This window comes from Heloderma suspectum, chromosome 1 (assembly GCF_057233095.1).
Source record: "Heloderma suspectum isolate Gila_16-S chromosome 1, 16-S_ref, whole genome shotgun sequence".
NCBI classification, from domain to species: Eukaryota; Metazoa; Chordata; class Lepidosauria; order Squamata; family Helodermatidae; genus Heloderma; species Heloderma suspectum.
The window spans coordinates 70,007,091-70,021,884 of NC_139458.1; the positions used below are offsets into that span (position 1 = coordinate 70,007,091).

General features: G+C 40.9%; 1 protein-coding gene across 6 annotated transcripts in view; it reads right to left on the reverse strand.

The window, feature by feature from the left end:
* Positions 1–428: 428 nt before the first annotated feature.
* INO80 (INO80 complex ATPase subunit) overlaps positions 429–14,794 on the reverse strand; it is a 94,876-nt gene continuing 80,510 nt past the window's right edge. For 2 of the 6 annotated variants that reach the window (XM_084845757.1, XM_084845748.1), the window contains 6 exons: positions 14,051–14,153; positions 12,759–12,847; positions 11,625–11,780; positions 5,871–6,030; positions 3,945–4,160; positions 429–2,418 (listed from right to left, as the gene is read on the reverse strand). In XM_084845757.1, the coding sequence (XP_084701883.1) occupies positions 2,213–2,418; positions 3,945–4,160; positions 5,871–6,030; positions 11,625–11,780; positions 12,759–12,847; positions 14,051–14,153 (930 nt within the window). In that variant the 3' untranslated portion in view covers positions 429–2,212. Of the gene's footprint in view, positions 2,419–3,944; positions 4,161–5,870; positions 7,212–11,624; positions 11,781–12,758; positions 12,848–13,327; positions 14,154–14,794 lie in introns of those variants that run through there. The other 4 variants (XR_014789408.1, XM_084845764.1, XM_084845778.1 and 1 more) reach the window with 4 other exon arrangements.

Here is a 14,794-nt window from a genome sequence, read left to right on the forward strand (position 1 = left end):
AGAAGAGAGAAGAGGATGTAAGTGAGCTGTTGGAAGCTATAAAAACCCAATGTACAATGCTTTTCATGCAGCAAGCATTTCTACCACAGCACAGAATCGTATAACAACATTTATCAGCATTTGTACACACACACACACACATGCATTTCAGTGCTATCAGAAAATAGTTCCAAAACTGTAGTGGTAAGAAGTAATCTGTGATTTGTGTCTGTGTAACCTACTGCACATAGTCATTCACTTCAACATATAAAAGGCAGGCATAAAGTAATTTAAAAAATGAAAATAATCATAAAGTGCATTATTGCTTAGATAATGAAGATACATTTGCAATCTGCAAACTTTTGGAAACCATCCACATATCTAGACACATTTCAACACACCCCTTGTTTCAACACTCCCCATGGAAGCAATAAACCACAGAGACTGAATTTACATAAAATTATCTCACTCCATTTTATTTAAGATTCTTTTCTCCAGTTAGTAAAAGAAAGATGTGTCTCTTTTTATACATATGTACATGTTTAGTTATAAAAATAGACAGCACATTCAAAGAGGAAAAAAGGCTTGGCATTTTTCTGATTCCCTCTAAACACTGTATATACACATGTGAATCTGAGGGAGGCGGGGTAAAATCTTCATGATTTAACTTAAATATCCCCTCCCCACCCAATTATTCCCTCCAAATCTGTTTAAAAAAATCAATCTAACTGAACTCATTTCTGCTATTTTCAGGTGTGCAAATTAGAGGCAGAGTCAACAGGAAGCACTTGCTCTACGCTGTGGGATGCCAGGCAAGGTGCATGAGACTGAAAAATCCTTTGCTGCCTTAGCGAAGATCTTCACCTCGTAACCTGGATCTCCCTTGAAAGATGAAAATGCCCAGAAAGAATATCCACTTAATGTCAATGTGAAGGCAGGAGAGCTGCCTCCCTCCTTCATCTCAGTGCAATGCGGACAGTGTGTGTGTGTGTGTGTGTGTGTGTAAAGCAGAGGGTTCTTGTGCATTTAGAATGGAGTACCAGGACAAAGAGATGCACTAATGGTGTTGCTGCTCTCTACCAACTTTCACTAGCTTCACAGAGATTTGCTACAGTGCCAGATCATCACAGCGGAGCAATCTTAACCTGCTCGGTGCGTACACTGCTGACAAATATAACTTGCTAAAGGAGAAGAACATAGCAAATGGATGGCTTGGAATGAAAGACATTGCTTTAGCTACAGACTGTATGGAAGTGGGGAATAGCACATTCCCCACTGCTCATCTTTCGTAGTATGGCAAACAGTGGTGCTTGTAACATTATCAGAAAGCTCTTCCATGGCACAATGAGAAGTAAAGCAGTGACATTTCCCCATTTCAGATTCCTTCTTGTTAAAAATCTCACACAAAATGGCTTTTTACTCTAAAACCTTTAGGATTCCCACATAAGCCAAATGCAAAAAAATGTATTTAAAACCCAATGCTATGAGAGTAAGTGCATCTGAACTTGGGTATTGTGATGTTAAAGCTTCTTCCACTCTGTGATGCAGAGACAGCAACATCATTCTGAAAAGCTCTAATCTGTCCTACTGTCGTTAACCAACCAAACAGTACCCTAATAGTTCAGAAGCATGATACTGACAAAAGACCCTTTCTAAGACACAGTGCAAAACTCCTCTCTCTCCTGAAATTTGTTCTTCATGGTATCTCACCATTCATACACATTAGAACCACCAAGTTATTTTTCCACAGCTCCCTCAAAGGGGTGTACTGACCAGAAGGCTCCTCTGAATCTCCAGAGCACCCCCAAAGTTTAGATGCTGATCTCCTTATTATAGGAATGGAGCTGAATTCCACATGAAACCTGAAAGACGAGTGGAGAGGGCGCTGGTGTGAGTATGAACAAAGGGGGACATCGTGCAGCCATTCTCATGTGGAAGCTGGACCTTTTCCACGCATGATTTGTAGGATGCCAGAAGAAAACTTAATGGAAAAGTTAAGCTCAAGCATCCTATGTCTCTGTCCCTCTTCCTCACAAATCTGCAAAGGTAGTAAATCTGGGCTACACATGAAAGTGCACACAGAACACCTCTTGCCCCAGTAGTGCAGTAATCTTCTCTTCACACCCACATATGGGATGGAAACAAGGCATCATCTGTATACCCTTTTGCTGGTAGGTGTGGGCTGCTTAGAAAGCCAATATGAACACATATAGGTTCCAGGGATTCAGAATTACTACCGCCCCCCTGAGGAGTGGGCTCCTTTATATTGTTTTCGTATTGGGGTTTCTGGTGCCAAGGAACCTGTCAGTTTTAAGGTTTTGGAGGATCCACAAACACTATTTCCTTTGCTCATGGGAGAAGAGGCGCTTGATGGTCCAAAGTCTGCAAGTCCAGTAGGTCGGATAAGTGGAGTCTGGAGAGGGCTGCCTGAAGACATACCTAGCAATAACAGAATGAAATCCTTTCTTAATAGGCCACACTCAGAATATGGCTTTTTAACTGAACACAAAATTAAAATTGCAGGAAGAACATGACCTTTAGTGACGTTAGCATTTTTGTGGGAAGAAAACAAAATTTATCTTGCCTTTTTATCCCAAGGACTCTCAAGATAGGGAGTATCAGGTATCTGAGCCCAGGGACGTTGCACAGCCTGGACCCACTGGGCCTTGGCCCTGAATCTATTTCCCAGGGCCCTGCATCCATTCCTGATCCCTGAGTATCCACTGATAAGGCTTTTTTTCTCAGCGTAATTGCCATGCACAGGGTGATTTTAAAGGGGGATTGGTCTAGGGAGGGAAGGGTTAATCCCACATGCTGCACCCCCCCCCCCCCCACAACTGAGCTTAGGGAAAAATGCTTCTGCTGGTGCCAAAGCGAGGTTTTTTTCTAAGCTCATTTGCCAATTGGGGGGCTTCAGCCACTCTCTTTTTTTGCATTTTTTCCACACCATTGCAAATTAATTGTAATTGAAAAGAAACTACTGATTTGAGATGATCTGGAACAGGGTACAAATTAATTAGTTGTGAACTGCCTAGAGAGGTTCGGCTATTGAGTGGTATAGAAATGCTATCTATCTATCTATCTATCTATCTATCTATCTATCTATCTATAAATGGAAAAATTATTTGATTTGAGGTGGCTAGGATGAGAAATTAGTTGGCTGGCTTTGCCTTCTCTGAAATGTAAATGAATCCTAGTAATTATTTCTAAGTTGGCATATATAGATACAAATTAGCATATGCAATTTATGCAGATTTATGTCTTATGGATCTGGGCCCCAAATCTTTTAAGTGCCTAGCAATGCCCCATCTGAGCCCATTCATTACAGTGGAAAGGAAGCTTTTTTTAAAGCAACAGAAGCTGAATTTTTGTATTTAGTAACAAGGCTTAATTTGACCCTCACCATATAATGCTGTGAGAGGAAATATATTAGGCTAATTACCCCCACAAGGTGGGTGAACTTTCTTATTATAAACATACCGATAAGAGCAAAAATGTGGACTGGTGACTTCTACCTGATTGCTTAATTGTCTGGGACTTAGATGTGAACTTTTTACACTAGGGATGTGCAACTGCAAGAGGTTCAGGGGCCATTTTTGCCCTCCAGACCCCCTGTCATGGGCTACACTGGGAGAGGGGAATATTATTATTTAAATCACTGATTTGCTGCCGAAATTCAGTGGCAAGTCACTCCATAGCACTAAAATGTTCAAACTGATTGTGTTTGCAAGCTAAATTTGTCCATTTTAGCACTACAGAGCTGCTACAGAATGCCATTTTGTTCTTTTAAAAAAGATAATAATCCCCATTTCAGGGGGTGTTGGGTTTACACCACTGTATGTGTTGCTAGTTCAACATACCTAGATGCAATTTGAGGACTACGCTATACTACAGATTTCTTAAGGATGGCTGAAGATCTGGAATGGAAACATATGGTATGCTCCATGCCACACACACTCTAGTACCTTTAGACACGTTGTACCCATATGCTGCATATGCTGCTGCAGAGGCGGCAGCTGCTCCTGCTTTAGCCCCTGCCATGGCCGCTGCACTTCCTGCTGTTGATTTCCGGCTCCGGCCTTTTCCTGTGCTTTTTGATCCACTGTTTGAGCCTTTGGGGCGACCTCGGCTTCTACCTGAATGACCTCTCCCTGTAACAGGCATATCTTGTACCGAAATTCCTTAATGAAACAAATGAATACAGAAAATGTAGAAATATTTAGTGGTGTATCACAGATTTAATCTTTACTAACTTAGATTAATTAGTTTTGTTTTTATGACCCCCCATACTTATTCAAAATGTATTTTCTAGCACATGTATACTTATTTCAAGGTATTTTATTATTCAAGAAAGATAAATAATGTCAATTTTTTTAGACAGAGAAGTGACTTTGGACAACACCAGCTTGGTGCCTCTGGATGAGCATTCTCCCATTATTCCCATTCTGACGTTTCAGTGCTTGTCCTAAACCTAAGCTTGTTCAATACCTTTAAAAGGCATGATTAAAATGTATGAATTTGTAGGTTTGAACAGAATTCTGGTTTCCTGAATTACCATTGTTAATCTGTAATTCCCTACTGATTAACACACTGTACTATTTCACACCAACATTTTATGATCTACCAAATGTCTATTTGAAGCATCTCAGATTTTTGCCTGAAGAAATGAACTTGCTCTGTACGTATGGAGTTTAGGTCACTCTGCTCAGTGAAGAGTTCTGTTTAACTCAAAAAGCTTTCATCAAAAGGATTAATCTTCCACAAAATGAACTGGGCCAATAAAAACATCCACTTACTCATGTTATGCCATTCTAGCTACTTTTGGGAGTTTGTGGCTTGGCTTTTACTAAGAAAAAAGGCCCTTGTAAAGAAAATAATCAAGAAATGCAGTTCTTTTTAATTTGAGTTGTCTATCCCCCCAAACTCAGGTGACTGAAAGCAGAGGTATAAAAAGTTGTAGAGATAATTATTATCTCTATTATCTGATAATATTTTAGAGATTCATCAAGGACAATGATGAACCAGGGGTGGAGAAGGGAAAGAGATGGAAAACAATGCTTTCTCCTATTGGAGAGCTGATGTACCAAGCCTAAGCCAGGAACATTTATTTGCAGCAGCAACTCAACTCCTAACTTTTTGTGTGACTATAGACTGGAAGGCTTGCACTGTAAGAGGCAGGTTGGGATTGCTCCTTTTTCATACCAGCAGTTTTAGGAAACATTCTTAATTCCTTAGCCTGGAACAAAATAGAGTAAGAGAATCACAGTTTGCCTGGATTCCGAACATGGCACAGGCCACAACATAGTAAAATGACCCAAGGAGCTAAGTAGCAAGATCTCGATTTCCCTCCTGGACCTCTTTCTTTTCAATCCCTCCTGCTAGAGACAATGCTGCAGTCAAGAACTGAAGAGGAAGAAGAGCTGCTGAGGATATTTCAAAATGTATTCTCTACTCCGTGTATCACTATGAAGAAATATCACAAATCCACTACCTCAGCGGCATTTATATTGTACCAAGTCAGTGTTATTATCCACATAACGCAGATGGGGGACTGAGGCTGAGAAAGATAGTGACTTGATTCAAGTCACCCTGTCAGTAAGTTCATGGATTAACTGAGATGTGAACCAGGGACTATCTAGATCACAGCTCATTTTTTAAGTCATACACACAACTAGACCAACTTCGAAATCTTATACAGAAACAAAAACATTACATATGCAGTGAATGATAAACATCTCAGATTTCACTTACCTAACAAATCTGAAGGGGACATTCTTTTCCAGATTGCTTCCTGCCCAGCCCGTAGATAAGTCCCATGTTCATAAGCATGTGCTCATAGTACAGAACTCACACCGTATAGTCTTAGACCAAGTTTATAGACAAATACTAACCATTCATGTTGTCAGAGACTGAGCCAGTGATGGAAGCAGGAGAGTTGGTAGCTCTTGACTGTGGTGCTGAAGATGCTGGATCATCTACAATCACCAACATGTCGTTACTGCTCTCATCAGGTGGGATGGATCCCATATGCAACTCACTGTTGATGGAAATCTAGTTCATATAAGAACAAAAGCCCGTAAGCTTAAATTACTCCAGTAATGAAGCTTGTGTTCTGCTAGCATAAGATATAAGAACAAAAGAATATGAGACATGCTGAATCAGACCAAAGGCCTAGCTAGTCCACCAATCTGTTTACATAGTGGAGAATCAGCGGCCTGTGAGTCCACAAGTGGGACATGAAGGTAATAGCCCCTTCCTGCTTGTGTTCCCAGCAACTGATATCAAAGGCATACTGCCTCTGATACTGGAGGCAGCATATAGCCATCATGACTGGTAGCCACTGACAAGCACTGATAGACTGAGAAGTGACTTATACCAGAAATAGCCCTTACATTGTCATAAATTAGGAGTTGATTCTTATTTTCTCAAGTACTATACACTTTTGCTGTATTAGTCTAATCCCCTTTTAAAGCCAACTAGGTTGGTGGCCATCATATATCTTGTGGTAGTGAATTCCATAGTTTACCTGTGCACTGTGTAAAGAAGTACTTCCTTTTATCTGTCCTGAATCTCCCACTATTCAGCTTGATGGGATGACCCCAGATTCTAGTATTATGTGAGTGGGAGAAAAAGTTCTCTCTTTCCACTTTTTCTGTACCATGCTGTTCGCAGGCTGCTCGGCAGTAGGGCAGGCACCTTAGGCTCCCATAACAGTTGGCAAATGTGGAGGTGGTCACTTTAAAAAAAACCTGCCTGAGCAAGCTAGGCAAGGGTGGGAAAATGAATAGGATGAAACAATCTTGCAGGTCGCATATATCAAATCCGGCAGCACCAATCTAATCAAAGCAACACATATTCGGAAGCATCAGAATGGGCAAACACCAATTTAATTATGCACGCATGTGCCAGCCCTAAAGTCATCTCCCCAAGCATGATTAAATCACTGACCTAGGTGCAAAACCAGGATTTTCTTAAGTTTTGGAAAGGTCACAATTTTGAATAGCAACAGGCTCAGCACTTTCTTGAATAGTTTGTCTATCCCAAATCATCCCTTCTGGCATTTGTGCTGACTCTGGTCAAGGCTTGTACCAATCCTATTGTTTCAGTCCAGAACGGTTGTTGAAACCACCCGGGAACCTTTCTTTAGCCCAGGGATGGGCAATGTTTGGAGGTCTGGGTGCCATTTTCACCCCCCGGACTCCACCCCTGCAGGCCACAGCGTGCCAGGAGATCTGAAAATTAATAAAATAAAATAAAAAATAACAAAGAAAAAATGGCATCTGGAGCACTACAGAGCACCAAAAAGGTCACATTTAGCAGCTATGATGCTCTAAATTTCACCTTTTTGATACTGCATAGTGCTCTGGACACCATTTTTTCCTGATATCAAAAAATAATAATTCTGGGTCGTGGGGGCTGCAGCAGGGGCCACATGTGGCCTGTGCGTTGCCCATCCCTGCTTTAGCCCCTTTTGTCATTATCATGTCAGACCTGGCACCTTTTGTGCCTTTGAAGCATTTGTCAAAAAAGTATAAGAGCTCCGAACCCTTAGTTCACTTGATCGGTTTTTTTTGTGATGGGGAGCATGGTACGGAAACTACTGTGGTCTCTGGGCCTCCCCACTACTGGCAGGATTCCAATCCACTTTTTGGAGTGTGGCAAACGTCACAGTTCTGTGGCCACCCAGGGCCAGGTATTTCCTTTGCTCATCTCAGACAAGCCCAGGTAGACCTGGTTGCCTCTGTCAGCCCTCAAAACCCAGACAGAAACACTGAGAGGCAGGGAATGCTGTTCTTGTGCCACCCTGCTCCACAGTCTTTTTGCCCAGACCCCTCACAGTCTGGCCACCCAGGCCAATTAATGAGTGTACATTTTACATTCTTGATTGTGTTTCATAAATTTCCCTGCTTTGAAAAGTCTGTGTGAGTATGAATCACTGGATCCCCTCCTGTCAAGCTGCACTATCGCCACGGTCAAAAGGTCCCTTAATGAATGCGTGTCTTGAGAACATGCAGAAGTTTGTAAATGTGTCTAGCAGAGCATATTTGGTCACCTCTATCATGTCTCTCCATACTTACCTTTTTTTCTAATCTACGCAATCTCAGACGTTGTAACCTTTCCTCACAGGAAAGTTGCTCCAGCCCCTTAATCATTTTGGTTACTCTTTTCTGCACTTTTCCCAACTGTTTTTTAGGTGCGGTGACCAGCACTGTACACATTATTCCAAGTGTGGTTTCACCATAGATTTGTTTAAGGGGAGTATGATATTGGCAGTTTTATTTTCAATTCCTTTTCTAACTGAACTGCGTTTACCATGTTATCACCCATTCTCCCAGTTTGGATAGATCCTCTTGGAGATCTTTACAATCTTTTTGTTTTAACTACTCTACTTGGAGGGGGCAATCCTACCGGCATGGGCAGCTGCCTCCAAACTTGGAGGCGACTGCCTATCCAAAGAAAGGCAGGAGAAGTGCAGAGGGGATCATCCCCTCTGCACTTCAGCTGCCCTGCATTTGTGGGGAGACAGCCAATTTTGGCTGTCTAACCGCAGGAAGTCAGATTGGGGGAAGCGGTGGCTGGACGACATGTTGGATATGTTGTACCAGCATTTCTGAGTTCCCTGCCCTGGCACGCCACCAGGAACACCTTGTTTTTGCCGCTCTGCGCTCCTCTTCCGTGCTTGGGGCCATTCTGCACTGCCTGCGAGGCAGCGCAGGAGGAGGTGAAGGTCACTTCTCAGGAAACTGACCTATCCTATGTCCATCTAGCCACTGACTAGCAGCCATAGGATTGCACCCTACATGATTTGGTGTCATCAGCAGACTTGGCCACCGCACTGCTCACTCCTTATTCCAGATAATTTATGAACAAGTTAAAAATCTGCAGTCCCAACACAGATTCCTATGGGACCCCACTATTTACATTCCTCCACTGCAAGAATTGACCTTACTATTCCTACTCTCTACTTCCTGTTATTTAACCAGTTACTGATCCGTAAGAGGACCTCTCCCCTTATTCCATGACTGCTAAGCTTTCTTGGGATTCTTTGAAGGACTTTGTCAAAAGCCTTTTCGAAGTCCAAATAAACACTGACTACCTGATCACCCCTGTCCACATGTTTACTGACACTCTCAAAGAACTCTAAAAGGTTAGCGAGACAGGGATTCTCCTGTACTGCTCTCTGTAGCCAGGGATTTTTCCTAACAGGGCAGCATACATACAGAGACCTTTGGCCTGCAGCAATTTTGCAGGGGCTTGTGCAGCAGTGTGGGGCATTTTTGAATCACTGTTGTTTTTCAGGAAGGTGGGAAACTTAATGCATCATGAATATTTCTTTAAAATATTTTTGGGGTACTATTCTACTAAAAAATCAAAAGATAGATAAAACTTAAACGTGTCGTTCCTTCCGTCACCTATCACAAATGAGACACACCACAAAGAAGATCCTTTTTTCAGTTGCTACCCACCTATTTTTTTGTAAACCGCCCAGAGAGCATTGGCTATGGGGCGGTATAGAAATGTAATAAATAAATAAAATAAAAATAAGTAATTTCAGGCAGAGGTGGGAACCCAGAGGCAGCCCTATCTTAAATTTTGGGCAAGTCTGTACAGGAGAAAATTGCCTTTTAGGCATCCTGGCCCCAAGCTGCTTAAAGGTTAAAATGAGCACTTCAAATTGAACATGGAATTATACTGGAAGCCAGTGTAAATCTTTTAAAATGGGTGTTATGTGCTCAGAATGGTGAAGACCAGTTAGAAGTGTCACTGCTATGTTCTGAACCATCTTCAAAGGGCAGCGCCACATGAAACAAATTACAGTAATCCAACCTGGAAACTACTAGTGTAGTAAAGGGCTGCAGCTGGTAAACCACCCTAAACTGAAGATTCTTTGTGCCATGGATGCCATTTGAGCATCCAAACGTAAGGGCCAGATCTAATAGCACCCCCTAGCTATGAATCTAGTCCCTTAAGGGGGAGTGGAATTCCACCCAGAATCAGCAAAACCGTACCTCCCTAGTCAGTTGAATTGCCAGCTAATCCCAATCTTGTGTGGATTGCTTCAGTTTTTTAGCCTTTATCCAGGCCATTACCAGTTCCAGGCACTGGTAGAGTAGAGCCCTGTTCCCTTCCCCCAATTCTCATCAACTGCACATGCAAATAATTATAATAATGAATGAAAGTATTACAATTGAATAGAAATTAAACATATACGTAGGGGTAAGATATTAACAAATTTATAACATCAAATGTATGACAAAAGGCAGAACTTAGCAAGCGACCTTCTCCAACTTTCATTCCCAACTCTCAACAGCCTTCCTGTAGGCATTTCAAGATAAGATTGCATTCTTTGATCTAACTTTTATCATTGTTAGTTTCTCTAGATTGGAAGGGACAGATGGGCTCTTCAAGCCTTCTTAAATGTCAGAGTAGATCCTTCCTAAGCATGGAATATAACCATGGTTCCTTTCCCCATATAATTGGAAGTGGCAGAAGTTCTCACTTAACAATCACTGGTTGCCTCAGAAACATAGGAGGACTGAGAGTTCAGTCCTATGCCTGTTTAGTCAGAAGTTAAATCCCATTGTGTTCAATGAGGCTTGTTCCAACTTAAGGGTGCATATAAGATTGCAGCCTGAGTCGCTCTTGTCTGCCCAAACAGCTGCCTATATTTCAATAATAAGAATGTAAGGAAGGGACGGGCTCACTAGCCCAAATCAAGATACACAAAAGAACTGATACAGGTTAGTGAAAAGTTTATGCTTTCTTTAGCAACTGCTTGTGCCTCCTACCCAGGGAGATCTACCTCCTAACTTCAGAAACACAGGTACATTCATTGCTTTAACACACTTCTATATGATTCATTGGTCATTGCATTTTATTCTAATAAAGTTTGTAAATTAAATTTGGGTAGCAATACCCCAGCCTGGTGAAAATTCTCATTTAGCAATGCAATACGTTACTTAATACAGAATGTAAGATAAGGAAGTATTAACCATACAATATTAATTTTTATTCATATATCTGGGAAGCTTCAAGTTGAAGGAAAATGTGGGATCCCATAGGAATTAATACTGGAAAATTACAAGCCTTCGATACCTTCCCGGATTAGCTTTCCCACTTTACTAAGCTTGTGGTGCCCTCAAATAATGAGTTACCTGGAGAGAACAACCTGGGAATATGGATTGGAATACATGGCTGCACAGAATAAGAAAGTTCTGAAGAGGTATCAGAAAGAAGAGGATACAGAATGAGTACAATTCCCAGTACTGGAATGTGATAGCATGGAGAAAACATGTGAAGGCAACTGTGAGCAGCAGGTAAAAGGAGAGGAGAAGGAATTCACTGTAATGCTTTGTGGGTAAATGAGTACAATTTAATTTAGCAACAGTTATATGATGTAGAACATAGCTACAAGATAGAAATAAAGTGCTCAGGAATCCAGAAATATTGAGGCCGGCTTTCCTACAGAGATAAGAATATATGGAAAAAAGGTACATTGTGAGGCATGAAGTGCTGGGTAAGAGATTATTTCACTGCATGCCAAAATAAGTCTTTTAGCCCATATATAAATGCATTTTTCCCATACTACAATTATGTCATACATCAAACATGAAATAGTCCTGTGGTGTTGTAGAGATTCTTACCTCACTGAAAGGGCTAGGCATGGCGGAGTCTACACTAACAAATGACTCGTCCCCATCAGCTGAGAGGTTGGAATTATCTGCAGATGGAACAAATGGGATCACCAGATTCATGCCTTCTTTCCTTTTTCTTCCATCCAACTCATCCTCCTTCTTCTTCTGCAATCAAATAAAATAAATAATTATCATCAGGCATGGAAAAGAAAAGTTAGGTTGACAATGTGTCAGTCAACCATACAGTGCAATGTCATTAGCTAAATTCTATCATTAATCACCTAGCTGAAAGAAAGTAACTATTGCCTGAACTGTGACATCCACACTAGTTTTAAGATAACTTAAGAGGATCAAACCAAAAAGGTCCATCTATTTCCAACAGTGGTGAGATGCCTCTAGAAATCGTATAAGCAGGGCATGAAAGCAAGATGCTTTCCAGTTTGCCTAACCTCAGCAACTGGTCTTCAGAGGGATACTGCCTCTAAACAGGGACACATTATTTATGTATCATGGCTAATAGCTGTTAATGGACTTAGTCTCCATGAATTTGTCTAATAATCCTTTAAAAAGCCAATGGCCAGCACCACAGCTTAGTATACAGAAATTTCATAAATAATTAATCTATTATACTTAAATTAAATTAACTAAGTTTGATTTTAAAAATTTGCATGAGGATAGCTGCACTTTCATTGGTAGAGATTCCCCCCCACCTTAGATACACTAGTTATCCAAAAGGCAGGAAAATATTCTTCAAATGTTATTATTTCAGGAAAATTAAGTTCAGATAGCAAAACTGATACTTCTTGAGAATCTTCATTCTCTTCAGAAAGGCACTTCAATCAAATCAGAATGACTAGACCCCCCCTTCTAGAGAAGGAGTTCAACCCTTAAATAATCTTGTTTTAAAAAAGCAAAGACAACACAAAATAGAGGACAAACAGTAGTTTAGAGAAGGATCCACATACATACATATATCTCTTGGAGGTTTTACTCCAGCATTCACTCAGTACCCCAACCAGATTGAACCCCTTACCTAATCAGGTGCTGAAATTAACCTGAGTGGGACAGATTGCTCCTGAAGATAATAAAAATGTGTATTTGGAGCTATAGTGGAACAAAGGAACAGAAGTGTGTTCAAAATACCTTTTCAGCATACTTTTCCCTTTTTCGTTTACGCTCTTTCACACGATTTGTTTCCTCCTGCTGCCGTTTTTCTTCTTGACGCTGACGCACTATCAGTTAAGAAATAAAGTCAGAAATCTCTATCAGCAAGAAAGCAAAAATTCTTGTAAAACTGAAGAGCCCAGTTAATTGTTCTAGGAACAAGTCTGAGTTGCCCCTTTAACCCCATCCTTTTATCCTTTAGCCCAGGGGTGCAGAACCTTTTCATCCCAAAGGCCAAATTCCATTTTGAAGCCACTTTTGGGGACCACATTCCAATGATGGGTGGGGCCAAAGGCAAAGGCGGAAGGACCAAAATACCAAAAATATGACTATATTTTAGCTTAAAGCTCTTATTGCCAGTAACCTTAGGAGAGGCATTTCAACTTTTCTGAATGGGGTACAAACTGTACAAAGCCTGAGAAACCACCACATGACTGGTGGTCAGGGGAAAGAGGTGAGGCCAGGGGAAGGGGGCATGGTCATCTCAGGAAGCCCTGAGGGCCAGATTGGGACCCCTGGAGGGCTAGATTTGGCCTGAGGTTCTGTACCTCTGCTTTAGTCCCAGCAATGTAACTCTGCACCTTTTTACTGTGGCCCATCTCTTCCTCAAAGAATCTGCCACGATTATACAAAAATATAAATAAGTTACACAAAATTTGCAGAGGAAAATGACATTTTAATCAGAGGGTTGATATAAGAAATGCCTCTTTCACACAGGATTAAAATTCACCAACAGACAAAGCAAGAACATGAAAACCTTACAGTCTCACTCTCCAGCTTTACTTTCACACGCCTGTTTAAAAGTTGAAGAAGTGCTGACTTCCCTTTTTGACTGATTCTTGCAATGTGCTATGACTCAGTGTTGACTGTAGCAGAACAAGTGCTAGTAAGCAGCAGCCTCACTGTCACTACCCTCTACACACACACCAGTGGATGATGCCTCTTTTTCCACCCTTCCTTCCATACAGTGTTTAAGGACAGGAGGAACAGAAATTTCCCAGCACATCAAAGTACTTCAAACTCGGAGTTTCCCACAGCAGTACTTTATTGCAGGGCATGTGTGAAGAAACCCAAAGTAAGATGGCACCCTGCAGTAAATAGCAGTGAAAATAGAGCCTAGTACAAATAATTTAGTTGTCTTTAAAAAAATCCTTCATCCACCTCACTTTATAGTTATTGATACCATGTAAAACAACAAACAGAAACACATGCATATTTGGAGCTGGTGAAGTGTTGGACAGACAGAGGTAGAAATTTGGACTCCCACATACATTTTTTCTCAAGTTCCTCATCATCCAGAAGAAGACTAACCACCTCCTTGGGTTTCAATGTGTCCGGTTTGAAATTGCCACCTGAAATCACCATCCTTTGAATCTAGAGAAAGGAAAGAACCCATCAGCCTTTCTTCTCAGATTATTTAATGCCAGAGATAATCAAGAGAAAGGGGAAGAACTATTTTGGTATCGTAATCAAGGCACTTTTTAAAAACAACTGGGTTATAGATGGGCTGGTCATTATGAACATGGAAATGACATGGCTACTAGTTCATTGGTCTGCTTAACAATTTTTTAGATTGAATGCAAAATATACTTCTTTAATATGTTGAAACTTTTAAAATTAAAATGTTTTGAATGCCTAAATATTAGTGCACTGAAGCTTGAGCCATTTATGCCATGAACATAAGTAACTAGACGTATTCTAACAAAAATTCAAATATGAATATACACATGAGCCCATCAACAGACAAGGCTTCCAATAAAAACAAGGAGAGACTATGTGTTGGTAACTCAGTACACAGAAGTGGGATTTTATTTATTTATTTATTTATTTATTAAATTTATTAATCGCCCATCTGACTGGTCACCCAGCCACTCTGGGCGATGTACAACCCACCATAAAACAATTTAAAACAATAAAATGCTACCATGATTTTTTTTTTTTTAAATACCCTAACCCACCCCAAATGCCTGCCTAAACAACCACGTTTTTAATGCACGACGGAAGCTCATTAAAGA